At 37.7% G+C, this 25,387-nt stretch overlaps 1 protein-coding gene across 1 annotated transcript; it reads left to right on the top strand.

Annotated features, from left to right (window-relative positions):
- The first annotated feature begins 11,929 nt into the window (after positions 1-11,929).
- Positions 11,930-24,655, top strand: LOC135220109 (rhodopsin-like). The gene is made up of 10 exons (XM_064257421.1): positions 11,930-12,141; positions 13,464-13,639; positions 14,153-14,343; positions 15,505-15,604; positions 16,240-16,363; positions 16,961-17,135; positions 18,715-18,814; positions 19,172-19,308; positions 21,712-21,854; positions 22,292-24,655. Exons 1-10 carry the CDS (start codon positions 12,101-12,103, stop codon positions 22,398-22,400), a joined length of 1,296 nt encoding a protein of 431 aa, XP_064113491.1. The 5' UTR covers positions 11,930-12,100; the 3' UTR covers positions 22,401-24,655.
- The last annotated feature ends 732 nt before the right edge of the window (positions 24,656-25,387 follow it).

Below are 25,387 nucleotides of genomic sequence, written 5' to 3'. Positions count from 1 at the left end.
CCTCTGTCCGAGATCACGTCTCGCAGCCGACTGAGACAGAATTCAGTTGGGTTGCTTGGGGGTTGGAGGTCAGCTTAACCCCCCACGATCAAGGCAAATCCTGGAAAACAAGCATACAGCCAGCAGAGGGGTCACAGGAAAGAGAGCTTAAGGTATAGGTCTAAGAAGTACCAATCTGCCTACACCCTTCCCTTTTGAGATACGTCCCTACAGCTGATAAAAGACTCTTTTCCCCCAACTGGGGAACTTCCTATCTCTAGCTGGCGGGTTTTGGGTTTCCCGCGTTTACTAAAAATCAGCTGATATTCTAAAGAAATGGCTGCCGTTTTCCAAATCGAATTAATTAATTAATTGCGGGGTAGACGAACGATCTATAAACGTCACAATATATATATATATATATATATATATATATATATAATATATGATATATATATATATATATGTATATATATATAACTATTATATAATATATAATAATATATAAAAATATATATATATAGATAGATAGATAGATTGATAGATAGATACAGTATATATATATATATATATATATATATATATATATATATATATATACATATGCAAAGATGCATTTACATATATATAAGGCCTAGGGTTTTTGATTAATAATATATTGTCCATGTGTTCTCTGTGACCTATGGAATGTGGAGAACAGTGAGAAGCAATGACCTGAGAGTAGCTGAACAATGAGTTTCTAGGGATGACGTGAGATAAAAAATGCTTAGTTAGACAAGTCAATGTACTGAGTTTATTAACTCTTCTCAAAGTGCCTTTGTGAAACTGGATGCAACTAGTGTTGCGAGGCGCTAACAAACTGTGTGTTCGTATGTGCGTGTGTGCCTCTTCCCTTTAATAGTTTCATACGCAAGTCTATGGGGGGATTTTGACAGAGGGTCTTCAAGAGACAGGCAAGATGCCGTGGCGTTCACCGGGAGTTTTTTATTAAGTGTTTTATAATGGTGCGGTTGCTTGGGTGAGTGTTGAATTACTTTAGCCAAAGAGCGGCTTGTTGTCTGTGACATTTTTCAGAATATCTGATCTTTAGATTTTGTTGCTAAACTTATGTGTACTTACCGGGATGTGTTCTGTATCTTTGAAACAGACGATTCTGGCAGTTCTAGCAGAACTGGCAATGGGACCGACAGAGAGTTCCCAGATGGGTGTAGACTTTTTTGGTGACTAATGATTACTATTAGACATTTTACTATTTCGGGGTTTTTTGAGTTAGTCTGTAAGACTCGATTACTTGATTATCCATTATTTATTCATTGTTAATAAATGTTAATGTTATGATGCGACTCTCTCATTTTCATTACCTGTTAGAATGGAGAGAAAGAGGTGGAGAGAGAGAGAGAGAGATTCCTTAGAGAGAGAGAGGTGTCGGTGCTAGAGTTGCCGAGAGAGAGAGAGAGGCTGTGTGTTGGTTTGCCTTCCGTTTCGTGTCACACGCTTACCTAATGAATAATGGGGGGGGAATCCCCCCATTACAGTGGTGGCAAGCAGTTAAGAGGGGGTATAAAAGTTTTTTTTTTTTCTTTTCTATGCCTAGGAACGCCAATGAGAGATGGGTGGCCAGTTAGAAAATAAAGGGGTTATGGGTTATGGCTTAGCGATAGTTTTCGAACGACAAAGCCTTTGTGGGATTGTGGAAAATTGTTAAATTGTTAGATCTCGGTTGCTAAGTGAAAAGGGGTAGAGAAATAACTATCCGGCTGGTAACAGAAGGGAGGGGAAGGATTTTATTGGACTCAGCATTTTTCCCAGGGAGGCAGCCTAGGAGCAGTGGGCGCACTCAGTATGACTTTTGCTTGTACAATGACGAGTGCATCCCAAAATACCTGTGCGGGTGTTGTTATTAGTGCATGTATCATTGCTGTGTCTTACGCGAATTCCGAGTTATTTTTGTTCCCATTATGGAGTGGTGAGTGTTAAACTATTGTTTTGAAGGGGAGGGTTGTTTTAAATATTTCAGAGAAATGGGGTTGGTTCAAGAGGTCAAAAAAAAAATTCTTTTCTTTGCCCATAGTAGCAGAAGTGACGTGTTTTCTTTATTCACGCGTGTTTATGATGGACGCATTCGTCTTTGTTTAAAACATAGGGGTGTATTAAGAAGTTTTTTTTCTATGCATGTGAACTGTGCTTAGATAAGCATATTTGGCTTGGAGACAAGAGCGGTCACTGAATTTTACGGGCTCAGACATTGCAAGGGGAGTATGGCCTGCCTCGAGGGAGGGTATTGCGAGGGTACCACTGGCCTCCCTCGAGAGATAGTGCAGGGAGATGGGCACTAGTGTATACCTTGGGAGGGGGTCCTCAGACACTGTTTAAGGGGAGATGGGGACTACTGGTCTGCCTCGGGAGTGTTCTGCCGCTTGACTGAGGGGTTGTTCTAACGGGGGGGAGAAAAACTTTTTTTTTCTCAGTGTGGGTGAACTCCCCCTTTCTTTTTTTTCTTTGTCGGGCTGTTAAAGACAAGTCTGGCCTTGACAATGAATTCCAATGCTAAGAAATCAGCTGATTGATTAGTTGATGAAGTGAAATGCCCGTAGAGTCTTTTTTTTTTTTAGAAAAGAGATATTTTTTTCTCTCTTGGAGGAAGAGAAAAGGAAATAAAAAGAGAATTGAAATACATTGTATGGGTGTATGTGTTCCTTGTGCTTTCGAAGACACAAATATATTGGGGAGACACAGATTATTATTATTATTATTTTTTATTGTGTTGGAGAGATTACTTTGAAAAATGGTGCCGAGTGGTGTTGCCCGGTGTCGTAAATGGTGTTGCATCTGGAGAAATTGTGTCATGAGGTTCAGCAATACTGTTGTATGCTATTTTGAATTTCACCCTTACTTGAGATCTTTGCAAGAGAATTATCGCTATGGAGAGTCATTATTATTATTATTGATAATTATTATACTTGAGATGTGTCACGGGAGGGTTACTTAAGTATAATTATCATTACAGAAGACTTGTTTTACGAGAGATTTGAGATATTTCATGGGAGATTATTTTATAATTATTACAGATAATTATTCATGGATAATTATTACAATGAATTAATGGGAGAAGTCTTGTCTTAGTTATTTGTTGAGTTTTTGTAACTTTGGAGAATATTTCAGTCATTCACGAGGATGAGTTTTGCTGAATCTTGATGAATCTGGCTGAATCTTGGTGAATTGTGTTGAATTTTGCTGAATTTTGTGCTGAATTTTTGGAGAATGGACAAGCATTGACATTGGTGATATTTTTTTTTATTTTTTTTTGTACTGATACTGATGATTTTGATGATAGTAAATTTTGGTGATTTTGCTGATAATGATATTTCTGATACTGATTTTTTTTATACTAATACGTGGGTATTGTAACGCTATCAAGGGAGGTGAAATCTTTTTTGAATTTGGGAGGAACTAACAACACATTATTTTAGTTTTTTTTCTTTTTTTTATGAATTCAGCAGATAATTGCTTGACATCTTGTGAGTTACGGAGGATAGTGAACAAGGCCGTTGATTTTTCTTTTCTCCTTGCTGACACAAGTTTTCTTTATCATGGGTGAATTTGAATTTATTTTTTCTCTCCAGTTGGTGTGAATATTTTTTAATATCTCAGTTCGTGACTTAGAGTCAGTGTTCGGGAACGTGTTCGTGTTTTAGCTATTTGATGCTGTAGAGAAATTTACGGGAGAATTTTTTGCATGTTTTGAATGCATACGTAGTGGCACTACATTTTTTCTCTGGATATTTGTGTTCCAGAAATTGTGAGTTTTCTTGCACAATACATTTGTTGTATTTGTGACAACTTTGTGAGAGATAGGAAACTTGGGTAAGTTTTCTAGTGGCCTATGTCGTAGTGCATATGGAGAAGTCTTGGCTAAGACTCTTTGAATTTGGAGTTCTGTTATAATGAGTTGTGGCACATTGGTGATTTTTTCTAGAATCTTCTAGACAGTTTTTATTTGCCGAGTTTTTGCCCTTTTTTAGCAGTTATGCTAAATGGAGAGAGTTTTATAGTTTTTTTACTATAACATTGAGTTATTCTCTGGAGAATTGGAGATATGTTATTTTGGAGTTATAATTGGAGGTATATACTATTTTGGAGTTATAATTTGAGATATAATATATTGGAGATATATTTTTGGCCATTTTTGATATTTGCCAATGTGATATGAGATATGTTTAGTTCAATTATTTTGCAGCCATCTTTGTTGCAAATGGAGACACATGTTTGGAGATTATGGGGCAATACTTGTGAGTGTGTGAGTTAGATGCCTTGAGAGCACATTTTTTTGGAGATATATTTTTTGGAGCCTTGTTTTGTTCCACATGGAGTATTGGGGAAATAGAAGTAAATATTTTGTATTTGCCGAAATAGAGGTGATTATTCTCTATTCCTGGAGTGTGGTGTTTTCTTTATTAACATATGGTTATTGGAGAAATAAGAGAATAATATAAAGGGGTTGGTTATTAACCAAATGGAGGAAAAATTTTTATAACCGGAGTGGTGTTGTTATTAATATGGTGTCTCATAATGGAGTTGGAATTAATCTTTGGCGGGGGGTGACCCTTTTTTTTTTGTGGTTATAGAGTTTTTCGAGCCAAGAGAAGATTTCTGCGGTTCTTTCTCTTTGGTTTCGTGACTATTTAGAGGCGAGTGTCATTACTGCATTACGAGTCCTATGGAGGTGTGTGCATTTTTTATGTTCACAAGTGTATTATTTTTGGAGAAATATAATGGGGTAAAGTCATGGTGAGAGAATAAGTCTTTGAGACAAATCTTTGAACACATTAGTCATATCCTGGAGTTAATTTTGTGAAATGCGCTTACTTCGTGCCGGTACAGACTTTTTTTTGAGAATCATGAGTTTCCAAACTTGTGTGTCTGACTAGACAATTTTTATGCTGCTGTTAGAGCATACGTCCGCAGGCGATTTTTCTGCTGACAAGCGATGTGATGAGCCGTGTGCTGATTCTTTTCCTCTGATGATGATAGATCAGAATTTTAGCAATATCTGGAAATGTTGACAATAGCATTTCACGAAAGCGCATGGGTGAGAGTTTGCTTTCTGGCAAATTCCATAACTTTACATGGAGCATTTCTTGGGAAAAACGTGGGGGGAGTTATGCATACTATACATGTATTATGTATTTTGTGATTGGGGAAACCTACTTGTGATTATCCTTTATATATATATATATATATATATATATATAATATATATTTTTTTTTTTTTCTTCTTCCTTTCCCTATGAGAGATATAATTGGGGATTGAGCTTAAATAGCATTTTTTTTTTTATCAGGAGATGTGATTTTTCGGGAGTTGCTATTTATGTAAAGTGGGAGTTTGACATTAAGTTTCATTGTGATTAATTATTGAGCAGTAAAGGGGTTTTTGCTGTTAAACATTGGAGATTTTTTTTCTGATTTTGTGGGTTGTTCAGATATCAGAGCTTGAGAGAACATTTTTTTGGGTCTGGGTGTGTTACGTGATTCTTTTTTTTCCTTGGGCTCATTACGATTTTTTTCTTTTTTCTTTTTATGAGAACATTCGAGTTTGAAATGTGAGTACAGAAGTCTGTGGAGTTGCTGTATTTCTGATGTGTGTGTGCTGTGAGTTTGGAGAATTGAGTTGGAGAACTTGATGTTTTTTTTTCTTTGAGAGTTATGATGATGACTTATGATTTAGTAGTCATATTAAAGGGAGTTAATTGGGAGACGTTCAGTTAGTGTTTCTGACTTTTTGAGATCATTGTTTGATAGAAGTGGTATGTCTGGTTAATTTTCTTAGATTGACCAGTGACTTGACTGACATACTAACACACCAAAAAAGTCATTTCCTAACGCCAGCAAGACGTCCACCAGCCGTGCAGAGAGGTTGCTGCCGTGTTGACCGTGGTGATCGCGAGAATTCTACAACGTGTCTTTTGGGGATCTGCAGAAGCCGTGAGAAGTTTTCTACAATGAGGGAGGCATTCCGTCTTCCTACAGCTTCCTACAGTCTGCTACAGGAGCAGCTATTTGCAGACAAAGCAAAGAATCCGAAATGCAGAAAAAATGAGAGAAAAATTCTAGTGTTATTAGGGAAGGATATTAAAAGCGTAATATACTTTATTTTCATAATGCCAGAGACGTGCAGTTATTACGTATATTTTATTTTAAGCCGGCCAGTGTGTATTGTATTATATAAGCAATTTTGCTAGGTGGGAGCTAGCATGGGGTGGCCGAGCACTATAAGGCCTAGGGTTTTTTATTAATAATATATTGTCCATGTGTTCTCTGTGACCTATGGAATGTGGAGAACAGTGAGAAGCAATGACCTGAGAGTAGCTGAACAATGAGTTTCTAGGGATGACGTGAGATAAAAATGCTTAGTTATGACAAGTCAATGTACTGAGTGTATTAACTCTTCTCAAAGTGGCCTTTGTGAAACTGGATGCAACTAGTGTTGCGAGGCGCTAACAAACTGTGTTCGTATGTGCGTGTGTGCCTCTTCCCTTTAATAGTTTCATACGCAAGTCTATGGGGGGATTTTGATAGAGGGTCTTCAAGAGACAGGCAAGATGCCGTGGCGTTCACCGGGAGTTTTTTATTAAGTGTTTATAGTGGTGCGGTTGCTTGGGTGAGTGTTTAATTACTTTAGCCAAAGAGCGGCTTGTTGTCTGTTTGACATTTTTCAGAATATCTGATCTTTAGATTTTGTTGCTAAACTTATGTGTACTTACCGGATGTGTTCTGTGTCTTTGAAACAGACAATTCTGGCAGTTCTAGCAGAACTGGCAATGGAGGGACAAGAGTTCCCAGATGGGTGTAGACTTTTTTGGTGACTAATGATTACTATTAGACATTTTACTATTTTGGGGTTTTTTGAGTTAGTCTGTAAGACTCGATTACTTGATTATCCATTATTTATTCATTGTTAATAAATGTTAATGTTATGATGCGACTCTCTCATTTCATTACCTGTTAGAATGGAGAGAAAGTAGGTGGAGAGAGAGAGAGAGAGAGATTCCTTAGAGAGAGAGAGGTGTCGGTGCTAGAGTTGCCGGAGAGAGAGAGAGAGGCTGTGTGTTGGTTTGCCTTCCGTTTCGTGTCACACGCTTACCTAATGAATAATGGGGGGGGGGGGAATCCCCCCCAATACATATACATGTAAATATATATAAGCACATATAAATATGCAATTCTATATATGCTCACTTCACGTTTCCTTCAAAATTTATGCTTACATCCATCTGTGTTTCTCTCTTCACCTGTTTTCCGAGCAACCTGTGCTCTCAGATCCCACCTTCATTTGCATTCCTTTACTATTCCGGTGCTCCCGTTCTTAAACCGTCTGCATTTTTGCATTCATTTTTCAGTTTTTCCCGGTTCCCATTCACCCTCGAAACCTCACTCCTATGAAGCCCCTCGGTGGCGTGGTCGGTATGGTGTTGGCGTGCAACCTCGGTGGCCGCGAGTTCAATTCTGTGGCATTCCATTGAGGATTGAGAGATGTGTATTTTTTGGTGATAGAAGTTCACTCTCGACGTGGTTCGGAAGTCACGTAAAGCCGCTGGTCCCTTTGCTGAATAACCACTGGTTCCATGCAATGTAAAAACGCCAAATAAACCTTACTCTTACACATATTTACAGTCCATTTTCTTCTCTTGTAAACACATTCAAAAACTCTTACTAGCCTCTGTTGTTTCTTTTCACAATCCCTAATCATATCACCTGCAAAAATCAGCCATTCTAAAGTCAATGAACGATTAATCTCTTGTATCACAAGAGTGCTGCCACACCTATGTCTTTCCTTTGACTTCTCACATCACTGCGTCCATAAAGATATTTAGCAGCATGGAAATAATATAACCTTGTCTCAGTCTATTTTTACATCAAAACAGACGCTCTCTCTTCTACAAGATAAGATATGCCATCTTGAAAGCCTTTTGTTTCTTCCAAAAACCCAGCGGATGTCCGTACATCCATGTATAACCAATTATTTTTCTGTTCTTTCAAACTCATATAACAGTTTCATAATAAACACCTGATGCACACATTCCTCCTTTTCCAGATCATATCATTCTTGCCCTATTAATGCTTGTTGTATGCCTTACCATATCAGTAACAAGGCGTGATCCGACCTCCAGCTTACTCGGAACGCGTGCTAGATTTTCCCTTCTTGCATTAGTTGTAAACATTATATTCATGATTTGACGTAAATTAAAACGTGCTAAAATTTACAGTCAAATAGATCCTTGTTTTACCAACGAAAATTGAAATAAATATGTTATATTTTATTAGAAATAATTTTTCTGTTCTGTTTAACATACACATTATTTTTTAGATTTTCATTCTATTAAATAAATCAGAAATATCCTGTCCTAAAATTCCTGTATCTTTCACTTAACGCGAAACACCTTTTTTCCAGAACTTCTTAGGCTTTCCCTTAGGGCTTTCCTGCCCCGCCAGCAAGACCAACAACACCAAAGTAGTTTGTAGGCTTACTCCCCGAGTAAGCAAAAATCTTACCATTCACCTTCTCTTGTATGCTATTATACTCCTGCAATTCCTGATCATTTGTATACTATGTATACAAATGATGAGTTTTTCCTTTCATCCATTCCTTCAACAAGGATCAGTTATCCCTTTCGCTCATTCCTTCAGAACCTTTCCCACAGCCATACATACCTTACACTTCCTGGCCAGTCACTCATTCACACTGTTTCCATCATAATACCACATCTCACTTGTAATCCCACCAACCCCTGGTGTACTTGAATTTGTATCCTCTTTTAACATCCTTCCTTACACCCTCAACAGTAACTTATGTAGTAGCCCTTTTCATTCTTCTACTTCCACTCACAAGAAATCTTCAAAATACTTATTCATCAACACAAGAAGTATTCTCTTCAGAAAGCATCTTATTTCATACATATTTTATACTGAAACCCATTTTATAGCAAATATTTTTTGTATACACTTCTTTGTATAACAATGTCTTATTCTCCCGGAACCCCTTCCACAACTTCCCACTTTTTTATTACATGTGATCTTTTTTTCTCTTGCCTTCTTTTTGAACATCTTACATATCTTGTATTTCAGCGCAAGCGCCACTTGTGGCCTGCATAACCACCTTTTCATCTTCTCCAATCTTGCAAGACACAGTTTCAAATTCTCTCAAAACTATTCTTTCCCAGTCGCGGCCTGTATATACGCATTCATTGTCACAACTTTTTTTCTCTTCCCATGCTCAGTGTTACCCTTAAACACACTTTTTTACCAAATACATTTGTGATCTTTCACCTTTGTCTCATTCAAACAAATCAACAATCATGCATTTCTTCCTTTAGCATTGCGTCCACACACACTGAAAGGATCACGGTGCATTATGTCGTTTTGCATGTTTGGCGGTTATCTCACCTGAACCTGTATGCTGACTCATCCAGATACCTCTTAACACTCAGGTCAGTTACTCAATCAACTCCTGGCATTTATTTAGTTTGTGACCTGCCTTAATCACCTTTCTTACATCTTCAGCAGTTACTTCCATTGATTTTTTCCAAGTTCACGTGAACATCATCCATTCTTGCTTCGTTCAAATTTGCCTGTCTTCTGTCTTCCACATTCAATGATTTTAGATAGTACTAGTACCTCATTTGCGTCTTTGTTATAGGATTGCTTTGTTATTAACATTTCTCTGTGCATTTCATTTACTCCTTATTATCTCACTCTTCCATGAATACCTTATGCATCTTTTTGGTGTACCTCTATACAAAAATTGTCTCGCGCCTTTTCTTGCCTCATTAAACTCTCATTGTATTATCCCATTGGGTACCATTTTTCTTTCGTCTCCCTATTCATCTTTTCTTGCAAGCATTCCCTAGTAACACAATGACTCCATTCCATTATTGCGTTTTGTATTCTCGCCATAAAATCCTCTCATTTCATTTACCTTCATCATGAGGAGTGAGAGATGTGTATTTCTGGGGATAGAAGTTCACTCTCGACGTGGTTCGGAAGTCACGTAAAGCCGTTGGTCCCGTTGCTGAACAACCACTGGTTCCATGCAACGTAAAAACACCATACAAACAAACAAACCCCATCTGGAAATCTATTTGGAGGTGGGCAGTTGGTCGTCATCTCGAGCAGCACGCCCTGCCATGTGACTGAGCTCACCCTACCGAGAACAATTCGTGCGTCTGGAGCTGACAGCGAATCCGAAAGGGTCGGGGAACTTGAGGGAGAATGAATCGGCGGCAATGCTTCCATTACCTGGCCCTCGATTAACCTCTAGCAAGATGCATCCTCGGGAGTCCACGTGTCTGGGTTTTCTTTCCTTCGCTCAGGTTGGGTTCCAAAAACGAGGTCGGGAGATTAGGAGGTCATCTTCAACCAAGGGGTCATTTCATTGTTCCTCTCATCGGGATGAAGACTATCTATAGTTATAAGAATTTTTACTGGCATGTCCCTTTTCAATAATGATGAAAATGAATCAATTATGAGACGCACAATAGAAGGCATTCATTTGAAAGGCTGAAACTTTTCCTCCTATCGAATTAAAAAAAATGTTTAGGATCTGTAAGAAAACCAGATGAATGACCTCTTCTCTCGTATGTGAGAATATAGTCACCCGTCTTCGAATTGAGTAACCTTTCCGAAATTGACATTTCAAACTAGAAGCAGATGAGAGAGAGATCTAAGAAAGAAAGACAATTCAGATGACTGGAGGTTGATCACAACAGGTGATATACCAGCAAAAATATGAAATAGTATAGTAAATGCATATTCAGTAAAAACGATATATTGAAAACATCGAGCAGGTTAATGCAAGTAGTTATACAAATTGTTTGTCACTTGATATTTTTTAAAGAATTGACATATTGCTGTTTTCCTTTTTTCAGTTGTTCGTTCCGGGAAAGCCATTCTCTCTCTCTCTCTCTCTCTCTCTCTCTCTCTCTCTCTCTATCTCTCCTTCCTCCTCCCCCCTTTTCGTGATTATCCGCTTATTATCCTGCTTGAAGCAGGATAGAACACCTCATTGCCCTCACAGCTGGGAGTCCTTACAGGACCCAATATAAATAGAAGGATATCACGTGACCCGGTCAGTATTCATTGTTAGACATACGTAGCAGTCACATCTCTCATTGCTTTGTAATTTTAGGAATCGCAGTCATATTTTCGTCTGATTATTCTCAAAAAGCTGTAATTTCAACTTTATCTGATCCTATTTCCAAAGTATTTTTTAATCTTCATTGGTTTATTTTATTTGGTCAGCCTCAACAATATTTGATTTAGATGTATGGTAATGTGAACTCCACCTGATACGACCTTATTATTGTATTTGAACGATTGCGTTGGGTGATACCGGAAGTACCACCAATTTTTTAACATAAGTTTTCTTCCCCTAAACTTTGCAAGAAAATTCAATATTGCTATTAGTTGTTTGTATTCTCCTCATATAACTCAGGAAATGTTTTCCCTATTGGTATAAGAATTTATTTTCATAATTTTGTGTGGGAAGAGATTAAATGTATTTGATTCTTAAGCTTAGCTCAAGACTGTTAAATTTCCTTTCGAAATAAGTTTCAATTTGGAGATTTACGCTTTCTGTGGAGCTCTCGAGTGTTCATTTTCAATCATTGTTTGTCACTTTTCTGCTTTTATTTGCAGTCTCTTCTCTTCCATTTGAATCGCATTAAGAAGTGGTATGCGGAGAGAACAATATTTTTTCGAGGTCGCTTAAAAATACCGGGGATATGACATATTCGTATTCTGTAGAGAACTGTTTAACCTAAATGATTGCTTGGCATCAGAATATTAGTGTTTGTGACATGTTTTTCCCAACAAGTTCATAGGAAGATCTGAGACTTTCCTAAAATATATTATCGTTAACAGTTATGTACAGTAGTTTTAAATCTTTCAGAAAATATTTGTTGCCGGCCCCTTCAGACATATTGACGAAGCTGCCAGGCAATTCCAAATCGACGTTTTTCAAAAATATAATTTCGAAATAAGAGGTTAACTACCGTCTACAAGACAAAGGATAAACGTTTGTTGTTCAGGTGAATAGGCTCTGGAATCAATTCTTGTTGGATATCCCATGTCTGGAGAGACTCAAGACTCCATGGAGACTACTGAGAGGTAAGCTTTCTATTTTTTCCTTATCATACCACAGACACATAGACGCACATGTATATACAAGGTGTCCATAAAGTCCCAGTACCATTCTGAGCAATAAACACTTGAAATGGTACTGGGACTTTGTGGACATCCTGTGTATGTGTGTGTATGCATATATATATATAATGCAGAATAAGTACTCGAAAGTGCATACAGGTTGTCGTTGGATAATTTATCGTAATCGTGATTGGTATGCTTTGATGAACTATTTCTGAAAGAATATAAAGTGACTGACTGATGTAGAAAGCGGTCTTCATTTTTCTCAGTGGATAACAATGGCAGCTCCGATATTGTTTTTTCCGAGTCACCTTCCTATATGTATGTAAGTACGCGTGTGTGTATTTATGTACGTATGTAAGCACCATTTCATCAAGAGGCGCGTCTTGCTTCGTTTTGCTCAGTCTCTTTTGCAGTCTATCCTGAACTAGCTATGGCCACTTATTTTACAGGATATCAAGGAGAGCAAGGCAAAAAGAGTTGTTGCTCAGGTCATTCATTGTAGATCCAGCAGTTAGCGGTTGATATTTTGTGTGGATATTTGAAACACCTTTTTGTTGATTTCGTTTTACTCGGAAGTACATTTTTGTTTTGTGCTGAAATTTATCATTCGTTACCATTTAATTAATAATAATTTTAAAAAAAACGGATAAGGAAAGAAAGTATTGGGCACGTTCCAGGGACAGAGTTCAATTGAAGACTAAAAGCTTAATTGTTTAGCATCGAATTACGGAGTAAACTCATTTAATTGCTGTTCATGAACTCATTCCTAATTAAGGAATGAATATTATTGTTTTTCTGTCTTTCACTCTAGTAATTATTGACACTTTGAAAGCTTAATAGCGTAGATTTTCGGTTGTTTATTCTTCCTATTTTATTAGTGCATACTATTATATTTATTTTTATTTATGCTTAAATTGTAGATATATATTTATATGCATTTCTCTGTAGTATTTGTATTTTTCAATATGCCCTTTCCTCCGTTTAATCTTATTACCCATTTGTCTGTGAACTCACGTATATGCAAAAGATAATTCTCTCTCTCTCTCTCTCTCTCTCTCTCTCTCTCTCTCTCTCTCTCTCTCTCTCTCTCGCTCTCTCTCCCCCCTTTCCCCCCCTCCCCCCCCCTGTCTTCTCTCTCTCTCTCTCTCTCTCTCTCATATTACATGCGCTTATTTTGTCATGTAATCAGCAAACAAACAACAGATAAAACTAACGATAACTGAACTCATAGCCCCCACCCCGTATTTCGTCTCTCATTGTGCGCTGAACTACGTCACCAACAGACGATGGCAAGCGTGGACCTACGGTCATTTTGGCAGTGTCCCGGACATGGCAAACGTCAGCATCTTGAGTTTCGTCCATCCTGACGTGCACCACAAAGTGCACGAACACTGGCATCAGTTCCCCCCACCCAACCCCTTCTGGCACCCTGTGCTTGGCACCCTTTACTTTATTATAGGTAAGGATGATGAATTTTGGTTTTCTTAACATTAGGCTGGATGGTTTTGTGTTCACTTGTCTTTCGCATTATTGCTGAGAAATTCAAGATATTTTCATTATACTTAATTTAGATTTAAGGGTTCAGGACTTTAGTTTTTCATTGTTGGATTTATATAGTTATAAAATTTTGTGTGGATGGTATTTAAACTTAGTGACCTTTTTCTCAGAAGAGGGAATATCTGTAGAGAGAATGTATGTCCCTTTAATAGAGTTCTCGGTATCACTATTGCTTGTATAACTTTTAGCCACAGGTGATCTTCCCAAGAAGCTAACCAATAAATTTACATTTCAGCTTAAGTATTCTTTTGAGGGTGAATTCTTTCTCTTCCCAAGAAACTAACCAATAGATATACATGTCAGCGTAAGTATTCTTTTGAGTGTGAATTCTTTCTCTCAGACTGCTTTCACCAGGATAAAACACTAACTTTCCCCAAGAGCCGTTTCGTTTGAAAGCAGTTTCTCTCTTCGTCAGGAATCGTGGCCTTCGCGGGAAACGGGCTGGTGATGTGGATCTTCGCCATGACTCGCACGCTACGATCCGGCACTAATTTCCTCATGATCAACCTCGCTCTGACAGACCTCCTCATGATGCTATCTCAGTTCCCGGTCCTCATCGCCAATTGCTTCAACCAGACTTGGACTCTTGGACCTCTGGCTTGCGAGGTAAGCGAAAATGAAGGTCCTTGCGACGTAATGCCCGTCCCCCCACTTTTTTTTGTGACAGTTTCTTTGAGAACGTCCTTGTGAAACTTCCTATGAAAGGAATTTCGAAGGATTGAAAGCTCTCGCAAGGTGAGAGTTCCTGCAAATTATGTTTTGACATTTAATTGTCGATACAATCACTGTTCTAAAAGTAACATTGATTTGTGAATGGCTGTTATTATACAATATGAAAGGAGGGCCTATACAACAAATTTCCCAAGAAAAACTTTTAATTAAAATTCTTTGAAAGCAAAGTTCCAACGAGAATTTCTAAACAAAATCCCACGTAGAATTACATTTCTTTTTTAATGAGCTTTCATGAATGAGGTGTCTGTTAATGATACAATTTTTATAAAACTAAAAGTTCCTACAAATGAAAACTTTAAAAAAATGTCTTTACTTTGTACTCTACTCTAATTCTGTCATTTATAAGTGACCTTATAATTATGCTCATCTTGTACAATCTCCTATTTCCCCATTATAATACAAAATTTGTGGCATGTTCGGAACTTGTAACTAACCATTGTTTTTCCCAAGGATTGTATTCCTATCCACTACCTTTAGCATGGAAGTCATTTCCTCAGATGAACTCAAGACTGTTAATGCTTCTTTAATAACATATGCCCCTTTGTCTTTCACGAATCACTGCTTAGATTCAATATGATGTGAAGGTCATCATCAGATTCCATGAAAAATACACGATGACATTTATGAATGATAATGACGATGATGTACACTTTCTGTGTCTGTGACAGCTTTCGTTAGGAAAAAGTGCATAATTTAGTTGGAAAGAATTCCATGAACATGAGAAAAGAAGCGTCAGTATGTCGGCTTCTCTGAGAAAGATGAGATTGGAAACTTTTGAGTAATTTTGTTTTCAGTTTAATTATATTAAGAGAAGGGATATGTAAAGGTCAGTTCTCCCAAAAGGAAGCGAAGTACAATAACTTTTGACAACGAATTGACATAACAGTCATCCTGTGAAACTTTGAACTATTTGCCGCATGAATGCAAAGAATAGTTACATAGTATAATATTTTCCATTGTATGAAGTTCCAAATCTATCCACAAGTCTGGAAAGCAAGCTATGAAAACAGGTTATGTTTTCCTTTTCCATTGCAGATTTATGGCTTCTGTGGTGCACTCTTCGGTACTGTGTCCATCATTAACATGGCACTCATTGCCTACGATCGTTACAGGGCCATCGTAACACCATTTGCTGGTGAGTGCAAAATAAAATAGTTGGCAAACCCTGATCTCAAAACTTACAAATCATCTCTCTATTTTTTCGCTTTGGTTTCGAATGCCATGGCTGGGGATTATGTAGTAGATTCTCCTTCAAAAAGGAAATATTCTCATCAGTCGTATTTTTATCATAACTTCTGCAGTTGCAGAAACCTATGGAGAGGTCTGTGAAACAAATGAAATGAACCGTAAAGGCCCGTCCACACAGTCGAGCAGCGCTTTGTTCGACGAACTCTGTTCCATGTGACGTCAGAAGCGGAGACACAGCGGATAAAGTTCTGACTTTTCCCGCCTCTGACGTCACATCGAACAAAGTTCGTCAGGCAAAGCTCGACCGTGTGGACGGGGCTTAAGGCTACTTTAGACTATTTATTAGTTTATCTCATTTAACACATATATGTAGCATGTGATAATCAGTACATTTAATTCCCGTTGCATGTCAGGCAATATTCTTTTTAAATTCTGTTTCTTACCACCTTTTATTCTGATAGCCTGGTTCTTGGTGTAATATTCAATATTCTTTTTATATAAAACCATACTCTAACAAGAGTAAAGAATCATTATGCTTTATCATATCTTTTATTATTTCACAACGACCATAACTGAATCCAGGAAGGCGATTGAGTAAAAGCAGAGCTCTCCTGTGGATCTTCTGGGCTTGGGTCTACAGTGCCACCTGGTGCAGCTTCCCTTTCTTGGGGTGGAATCGATACGTCCTCGAAGGATTCATGATAAGGTGATGACATTTCACCTCTGTCATCTCTCAAACTGTATATATTATATGTGGAGAATAGATAGATATTTCATTGCATCTTATTCACTTACGAGGAGATTACGTAATAATTGGATTATGAATTCAGTAAGCGATGATTTCCCTGTATATTTAGTTCTCTCGTTAGTTAGCTTTATAATCTAAGAGTATATATTCCTCTGTAATACACCTGTATTTCATTGATAACAAATATCAGTAAAGGACCCTTAATCCTGGTAGCTAAGTAATGTGACTTACAGAAATGTTTTTAGATGTATTGTTAAATTGTGCTAAATTTATTCTTTTGAACTGGAATCTTTCTTTGGTTGCATTATTGCTCTTTCTTTCTCTGGGACTCACTTTTACAGTGCGACCATGGAATCAAAGGACGCCAGTTTTAATAACCATAACCCGACCAAACAGTCCAATCAAGGTATCATCAGTTGACACTGCAACCTTAGTAGAGTAAGGGAAATATAGTGTGCTACTTTCGTCAAGTTTTTTTTTATATATATACTTCCATCCTTACTTCCCATTTTCTGTGAAATTGTGGAAACGTCTGACCGTCGTAAACATTTCCAGTTGTTCCTTCGATTACTTAAGCGGCGACATCTGGAGTCGGTTGTACGTATTTGCTCTGTTCCTGGCGGCATACGCTCTTCCCCTTGGTGTCATCGGGTGGTGTTACGTGTTGATCGTCCTGTCTGTTAATAAACACGACGAAGATATCGTCAATCACGAAAGGTCCCAGGGAGAGGTAATTCTTTTGTTCATGTTGATTTTGATACATTTTCTGTTGTAAAGGTATTTAGTATTCATATTTCTCGAATCTCAAGTGTTTAATGGGTGCTGTAGTATAAAGTGTTAACATAAATATCTCATCACAGTATCTTATACTGTATATTGCATTCGTTGTTCAGATTATCCTTTTATCCCCCATAACCTAAATTTTAATCACAAATGACTGAAGATAAAAATCTGAACTTATTAGTTTTTGGAAATTTTAATTTTTTGTATCCATTTTAACCATTCAAAAGTTCAAATTTACAATATAAATGGGAAAACGTGCCTGTTTATTTGTCTGTTTTTTTTTTTCCAAAGGAACGTCTACACCAGTGAATCAATCATTATGAAATTTGGCACAGAGGTCAAACTAACATAGGGTTCGACCAGAGGCTAATTACATTTTCTTAAAAACATATGTAATCCCCCCTAAAAAGTTGTAGTTACCTCTTCCCCCAGAATGTAACTACATTTTAAATTTGAAATGTAGGCTATTGGTGCTAATTGCATTGTATCAAATTAATTATCAAGCCATAGCCCCAATAGGGATGGGGTGGGAAGGGGCAACATGTATAAATAATAAAAAATGACAGATATTAGTGTCTAATCCATAGTTTTCGAGGTTGCTGAAATGAATAGTGACACTCCTGATGCCCTTCAAGTCCACGTTCACCCCTGATGGGAATGAGGGTGAGAAGAGGGTAGGAGGGGCGTGACATGTAAAAATGACTGAAAATTACAGATATTAGTATCTAATCCATAGTTTTTAAGGTTGCTGAAATGAATATAGATCCTCCTGATGCCCTTTAAGTCCAAGATCAGCCCCGATAGGAAGTGGGGTGGGGAGGGGGTGACATGTAAAAATAACTGAAAATGACAGATATTAATGTCTAATCCATAGTTTTAGAGGTCGCTGAGATGAATGACACTCCTGATGTCCTTAAGTCCAAGTTCAGCCCTAGGGGGGTTGTGAGAAGGTGGTGAGATTTACAAATGACAAAAAAATGATGGATATTAGTGTCTAATCCACAGTTTGAGGAGGGGGTTAAGAAGGGGTGGGAAGGTGGTGACATGTAAAGATAACCGAAAATGTCAGATATTAGTCTTACCCATAGTTTTCGAGATCGCAGAGATGAATGGTGAAACTTCCTATGTCCTTTAAGTCTGAGTTCTGCCCTGATAGGAGAGGCAGGTTGTGAGCAGGGGTGAAAAAAAAGTAAAAAATGACAGATATTAGAATGATCCATAGTTTTCGAGGTTGCTGGGATGAATAGAGACCCTCCCAATGCCCTCCAAGATCAAGTTAAGGTCTGATAGGAATGGGGGTTGAGAAATTGTGAAATGAAAATGTCAAAAATGCGGGACAGTGTAACTGAAGCAACTATCTTGACAGGAATGTTGGGGAGAGAGAGTTTCTCAGTTGTCATTTATAGGTTCCCTGGGCAGTGCTGGGTTGGTCACCTAGTAATATATAGGTTTTAAAATCTGAACTGTACAAACCTCAAGTTTTGAAAACACATTTATAAAAAAAGACATTTCATGCTGTCTTTCAGGGCATCAAGTATGCAAATTTACAGAAGAGGGAAACTCAGCTCGCCAAGGTTGTCTTCACGTCTGTCTTCTTTTGGGCTCTCGCTTGGACGCCTTATGCAGGTAAACTGAAATGGAGAATGAGGTCTTTATAATAATAATTATGATTAGTTAAAAATCTACAACTTGTCTTAAGTACTTGATATAAATATTAATAATTATATAGGTATACACATTTCAGAAGGCTAAATCTAAGTTTAAATGTTTTTAGATGAATTGCTTCATGCGCTTGATACGAAATCGATTCTGATCAGTTCTGGAAAAAGACCCTAGAGTCAAGATAATTTGATGTATAGGATTGAGCATAATAAAACCACGTTGTAAGATACCTGTCGCATCATAATTACGATAGAGACGTAGAATTATAATTTTCTGACAATTTTCTCTTGTTACATTGTTTTTCCTTCTTTCCTTGCATAGTTGTGTCTCTCCTTGGACTGTTTTCGTGGCACAGTCTCCTGACTCCTCTTGCTACAATGTTACCTGCGCTTTTTGCCAAGATGTCAACTGTTTACAACCCCTTCATATACGCTGTATCGCACCCTCGCTACCGCCAGGTTAGTCTGTGAATGATAACACTTTTGCTCTCATTTGTTCAATCTTGTACCCTCATTAAATGTTATATATATAACCAAATACCACAGGAAAATGATAGGCAGAAACCCAAACGCTTTCGTCTTTACTTGGACATTGTCTTTGTAAAGACGAAAGCGCTTGGATTTCTGCCTATCATTTTCCTGTGGTGTTCGCTTATTTAATGAAGCCACGTGCATCTACTGTGATTTTTTATCGAATATCACTGGTGATAAAGGACTTATCGATTATAATTCCCTTTGGATGTAAGTTATTCCCGATCTGGATATCGATCGATATTTGTGGCTTATTTTGCGTGTATGTGTGGCTACATATTTTTGTGAAAAATAGTCCCTTTACAGAAATGGAACATTGGTTACAAAATGCTGAGTTCCAACTCTAATGCATTACATATATTTATGTAAGTGAAACACATTTCTACTTGCTGTGTTTTTTTTTTGAAGCCCAAAGGAATGAGCAGTGGTATCTGTCAGTTTACAAAATAAATAGAGATATCTTTTAATATGAAAAATAGATGTGATAATATGATTCTAGCGTCTGAGAATATGTGTACGGTATTGCAAAACTGAACTGTGGCGAATTTTGGAATAGCACTGGTCGTGTAGAATTACTAGAGCAATATCATGTCAGTAAGAAATTTAACTCAAATCCATTCATTCTTTTGAGTAGCACTAGAGAATATTGACATGATATAAAATGTCGATTTCCTCCTCTCCTCTTCGTCATAAAATGGATTCGAAAAAGATTTTTGAATAACTGTTAATCTTTGATGTCTAACATTTTTTATTCATATATATGAAGTAATTCAGTCAAACTTTTATGGAGTAATTCAGTTATCTTTAATCCAATTCTCAAGTTAATATACCACATTATGGTTTTTATTACCAGGACAGTATTATAGATATCAAATGTCATTACGCCGTGAACTGTGAAATAGAGCGTTTATACAAACATGCATGATTATGCTGTATTTACTTATCTGAGTGGTTCTGAGTTATGAGGAAATTAAATCGAAAATTTGATCTTGTAAAAGGGCCAGAATGTTATAAATGTAATATGAATTACAAGAAAAAATACGTTTTTTAAGAGCAAAATCACTGTATTTGAGCAGATCAGTGCTTTATATTTATTACTTGAAAGTTATTTGTTTTATATTATGCTTTGTTGATGAAAATTATACATTTTATAAATGATATCTACTTTATATATATACGTGTATATATAAGCATATATATATATATACATACATACATACATACATACATATATAATAATAATATATAATATATATATCTTAATAATATAATATATATATTATTATATATTAATATCTACATACATACATACTACATCATATATATATATATATATATATATATATATATATATATATATATATATTATATATATCTACATATATCTACATATATATATATATATATATATATATATATATATATATATATATGTGTGTGTGTGTAAGTGTGTGTATAAGAAGCAGAACTTTCGCATAATTTTGGTTTAAACCCCATTTTTTTTATTGTTTTTACCAAACCTAATTACATAAGGTACCCTCGACGTTTTTTTAAAAGTGTTGGCTCCAGAGAAAAGCGAGGCAAAAAACTCGTGTTTTGTGTATTGTTTAATTGATTAACCAGAAATAAATCAGCGTCCCCCTCTCCATAGACACTGCACCACTCATCTTCATCCTATGTGCAGTCTTGCACTTCCTGGATGTAAAGGGTTTTCCTTCCAAGCACAATTTATGGGTTTATTCTTTCACTCCAGATCTTCCAAATATTGTGTCCATTTAACCATTATTATTACATAATAGATATTTTTATTCATTCATTTTAAATTTTATATCTTTTAACCACTCTTTTCAAATATTATATCCTATTGACATGTCTTCAAAATATATCGTTTTATTCTGCTAACTCCTATTTCTTCCACGTTCCCAGTTGCTCCAAAATTTCAAGCTATTTTCATACTTAGCCCTACCTTTTTGCCATATTGTATCATTGCAATTGTTCGGCCTTTCAGCCTTTGTACTCCACATATTCTGTGAAGACTAATTAACGTCACCTCATCTTTCCCCTTCAGTTATTATTATACTTATTATACCCACTAACTAGTACCAGTACAGTTCAACAACTTCCATTGTCCACTATCCACTAACATATACTTCTCCATCTTCCTTCCTGCAAGTTGCCATCTCAGCTTACTAATCTCATTTTGCTGATGTATTTCATCATGCTGAAATAATATTTTGTAGAAAATATGCCATTCTATTTTAGCATTGAAGCGTGACATATTATATCAGTAAGGTTGTAATAAAATCTCAATTAATTCAGTATTAATTACAGGAGGTTGGGCGTCGACTACCATGGCTGTGCTGTGTAATACCATCTCCTGCTGCTCAGGCAACGTCTTCCATGCGCTCGTCCACGAAGTCAGACATCTCGACTTTGCCATTCCTCTCACGGTCGGCGTCTCTTGTCTCTTCCAGGTAAGTGGAGAGCAAACTTTCCATTTTATTATGCATAGTATTTCTGACGTGTGGATGAACTTGCGAATCAAGATTACTTGCAGAATCATTTATGTTATGTTTTGTCCACCACATGGATGATGACTGTCATTTTGTTGATGGAAACTATAACTACTGTCCTCTCTCTCTCTCTCTCTCTCTCTCTCTCTCTCTCTCTCTCTCTCTCTCTCTCTCTCCTCTCTCTCTCTCTGTACATCAAAATGTACTTGTTTGGATGCCTTGCAGAAACCTATATTTCATAAAAGAAAGAAATAACAGATTTGTGGTCTTTTCATAGGCAAATATATATACGTACTTTGTTATGTATATATAAGTAAGTTATGCATGCATTTTTAATTAGAAACCTGTGCATCAAAGCATACCTGCATTGTATCATCTTACAGAGACCTGTATTTCAGAAACGAGAAAGCCCAAGCTGACCTGCCCAGCCCAACGACTCTGATGCACGACATGGCTGAGAAGATCCCGTCGCTGTCAGCAGCTTTTGATAGACCGATGGCTCCTTGAATAACGCCAGAAAGTCTCGAAATATACGTAGACATTAAGGAAAGCAGGATTGCTGTTCATTATATCTGTCTGTGAAGTAGGTACAAAATGAGAGCAAGTCACAAATATCGTTAATATTGACTTCATCATACCTTGGGAATAAATTTTGCCCAAGGGGAGTTATAATCGATAAGTGCCCCGTCCAGAATTTGAACCTGGACCTTCGGTAATTGCTAAAGTAAGGCTAGCTTTGATAACTGGGCTGTCAATTGAGATATATAAGTAGATATTGACTCTGCTTTACATATTCTTGTCGAAACCAGGTTCTGTATTTAGAATTGCTATCTGCCCATTTCCATGTAGCTAGCTGGTTGGTAGTTTGTAACACTTTGTTGATTACTTATGTACGCATGACTGTTTTGTGTACAAATATTGTTTAACATCGAATTCATTATGCTTTACTAAATTAAACCCAAGGGAATTATAGTAATTGAATAAATATAGATATATTTTTAAGATTATGACCTCTTTAGAATTTCTGCACTACTGTTAGGATACACTTTAGACTCAGAAGGCAGAGGCCTGGGTGAGGTCAACCGCTTAAACACTCTACGGCTGAAGGCCGGTTACAAATGCTAAGGACATTTGAAGGGAAATTTCTCAGGGTCACTTTAAATGGAATATATTTACAAATTAGATACGCGACGTATTCACGGGCACCATAAGGGCGCTAGGACTCTCAAGGTCCGACCTATTACTGAGAAAACAAGTTGCTTGTAGCACTGGAATCACGTGATCGGGTTGCCCACACATGGAAGGACTTGGAGCGCGGGTAGGGTGTGCCCAGAACGTCTAAGGATAAAAAAAATTCACCTCTCACAGCAGGGATGAAGGCAGTAGGATACCTGGAACGAGGTATTGCTCTATAAACACACGTGCGACACTCAAAGTACTGATCAAGTGTGGTGATTCTGCCAAATCTTCAGACTTGCTTGATATAAGTCTTTCATTCCCAGAATTCCATCAAAGGGCAAGAAGTGACTGGATTACTTCAAAGATAGTTATGGTATTGAATGGGAGGGTGTGGAACGCAGACACTGACTTACTTTATCTCCCCTAGTAATTTCTCTTAGCGACTGCAAATTCTGGGAGGTCATTCAAGCAATGAGCACTAGTAAATTATTTGCAAAGGAACCACAGCTCTTAAATTAGATTAGCTTCATAGATCAAAGGGAGCACAGCTGTGGGGGGATGACAAAGGATAGCTGTGGAAGTTCATATGGAACTCAGAGATGAAAAATACAGTAAAAGAGATAAAAGTGACTACACACTACCCCCATACTTTACCATCTTTGATCGCTGGTCTCTGCTTCTTAAAGGGCACCGTTGATTAAAAGAAGATGCACTCAAATGCCGTCAGGTAGGGTCTAGCTTTCAGCCACATGGAAATGCAAAGGACAAGGGGGAAGGGGCAGCTCAGCATATACGAGGAGCTGCGGACTTGACTGGGTTTACTGAGCGGCCGACTGAGTGTGCAATCCTCTCGGTGACCTCTTTTATTAACTTCGTGTACCCTCTGGCAGCTTCTGGATTAATTCTCTGCTTTTGGGAGCTTCGAGCCGGCATTTCAAATTCCGAAAAGGCGGGGCAGGCAGCAGAAAAGTTGAAGAGAGGGATGCACAGATCTGCGAGAGAGAGAGAGAGAGAGAGAGAGAGAGAGAGAGAGAGAGATACCTTGCAATTGTTTGTTTGAAAAACCAACTTGATTTATGTTATACTGAATGGCAAAATGTAGAATATATACATATGTACAGGCGGTCCCCGGGTTACAACGGGGGTTCCGTTCTTGAGACGCGTTGTAAGCCGAAAATCGTCGTAAGCAGGAACATCATCAAAAATCCTAAGAAAACCTTACTTTTAATGCTTTGGGTGCATTGAAAACTATGTAAACTGCATTCTTATGGCATTTTTCATCAAAAAACCTTCAAATATTGATTATTTTGCATTTTTGGTGTCATATTTCATCTCCCAGATGAGCATTGTAGGCGTCGTAACCCTGGAACATGCGTCATAACCCTGGAAATAACGTCTACTGACAAGCGTCGTAACCTCGGAACGTCGTAAGCCGACACCGTCGTAACCCGGGGACTGCCTGTACTTATATATATATATATATATATGTAAAGTACGTCTGCTTCGACCAGGATTTGAACTTGGACCTTTGATTTAGTTACAAAGAATACCGGCAGTCTCTACTACCTGACCAACCCGGCACTGCTGGGGAAAACTGAATGACAGCCAATAAACTCTCTCTCTCTCTCTCTCTCTCTCTCTCTCTCCACTTTTTTCATCTTTCTCCTACCTAACACCCCCTCTACTCTCTCTCTCTCTTCCTCTCCCTCTCGCTCTATCTCTCACTCTCTCTTTCTCTCTCCAACCATCTCTGTCTCTTTCCCTCTTGCTTCTCACTAATACCAACTCTCTCTCTCTCTCTCTCTCTCTCTCTTTTTCCATATTTCTCCTACCTAACACCCCCTCTACTCTCTCGCTCCTTTCTCTTACTCTCCCCAACCATCACTCTCTCTTTCCCTCTTTCTTCTCACTAATACCAACTCTCTTTCTCTCTCTCTTCTCCTTAACACCCACTCTTCTCTGTCTCTGTCTCTCTCTCTCTCTAACCCTACCTGTCTTTTGTCCTCTTTCTTCTCCCTAACACCCCGTCTACTCTCTCTCACTTCCTCTCCCTCTCATTCAACACGCTTCTCAAACTCCACCCTCTTTGATGTCATTGATGCTTACCCTATAGTACTCTTTTCAAATGATAAGTCATATGTATACAGAAATTATGTATGATAAATTCGAAAAGTAACTAAATCTACGGGCAGAACCAATGGGCAGAACCAACCGGCAGAACCAGCTCGGTTTCAAGGGAAACTTCCTCACCCCCATCTGATAGGGGTCCCCACTATAACACTGCCAAGTTTCATCCCCATCGAACCAGCCGTTTG

The sequence above is a fragment of the Macrobrachium nipponense genome, chromosome 1, assembly GCF_015104395.2.
Source record: "Macrobrachium nipponense isolate FS-2020 chromosome 1, ASM1510439v2, whole genome shotgun sequence".
Classification (NCBI taxonomy): domain Eukaryota; kingdom Metazoa; phylum Arthropoda; class Malacostraca; order Decapoda; family Palaemonidae; genus Macrobrachium; species Macrobrachium nipponense.
This window is presented reverse-complemented; position numbering and strand designations above follow the sequence as displayed.

What these genes read in the sequence shown, in the direction of transcription:
- LOC135220109 (XM_064257421.1), top strand. Translation starts at nt 12,101, where the DNA reads ATGTCTGGAGAGACTCAAGACTCCATGGAGACTACTGAGAG. An exon ending in CTCGAAGGATTCATGATAAG is followed by an intron (nt 16,364 to 16,960) that starts GTGATGACATTT and finishes AAACATTTCCAG; the next exon opens with TTGTTCCTTCGATTACTTAA. An exon ending in ACGAAAGGTCCCAGGGAGAG is followed by an intron (nt 17,136 to 18,714) that starts GTAATTCTTTTG and finishes GCTGTCTTTCAG; the next exon opens with GGCATCAAGTATGCAAATTT.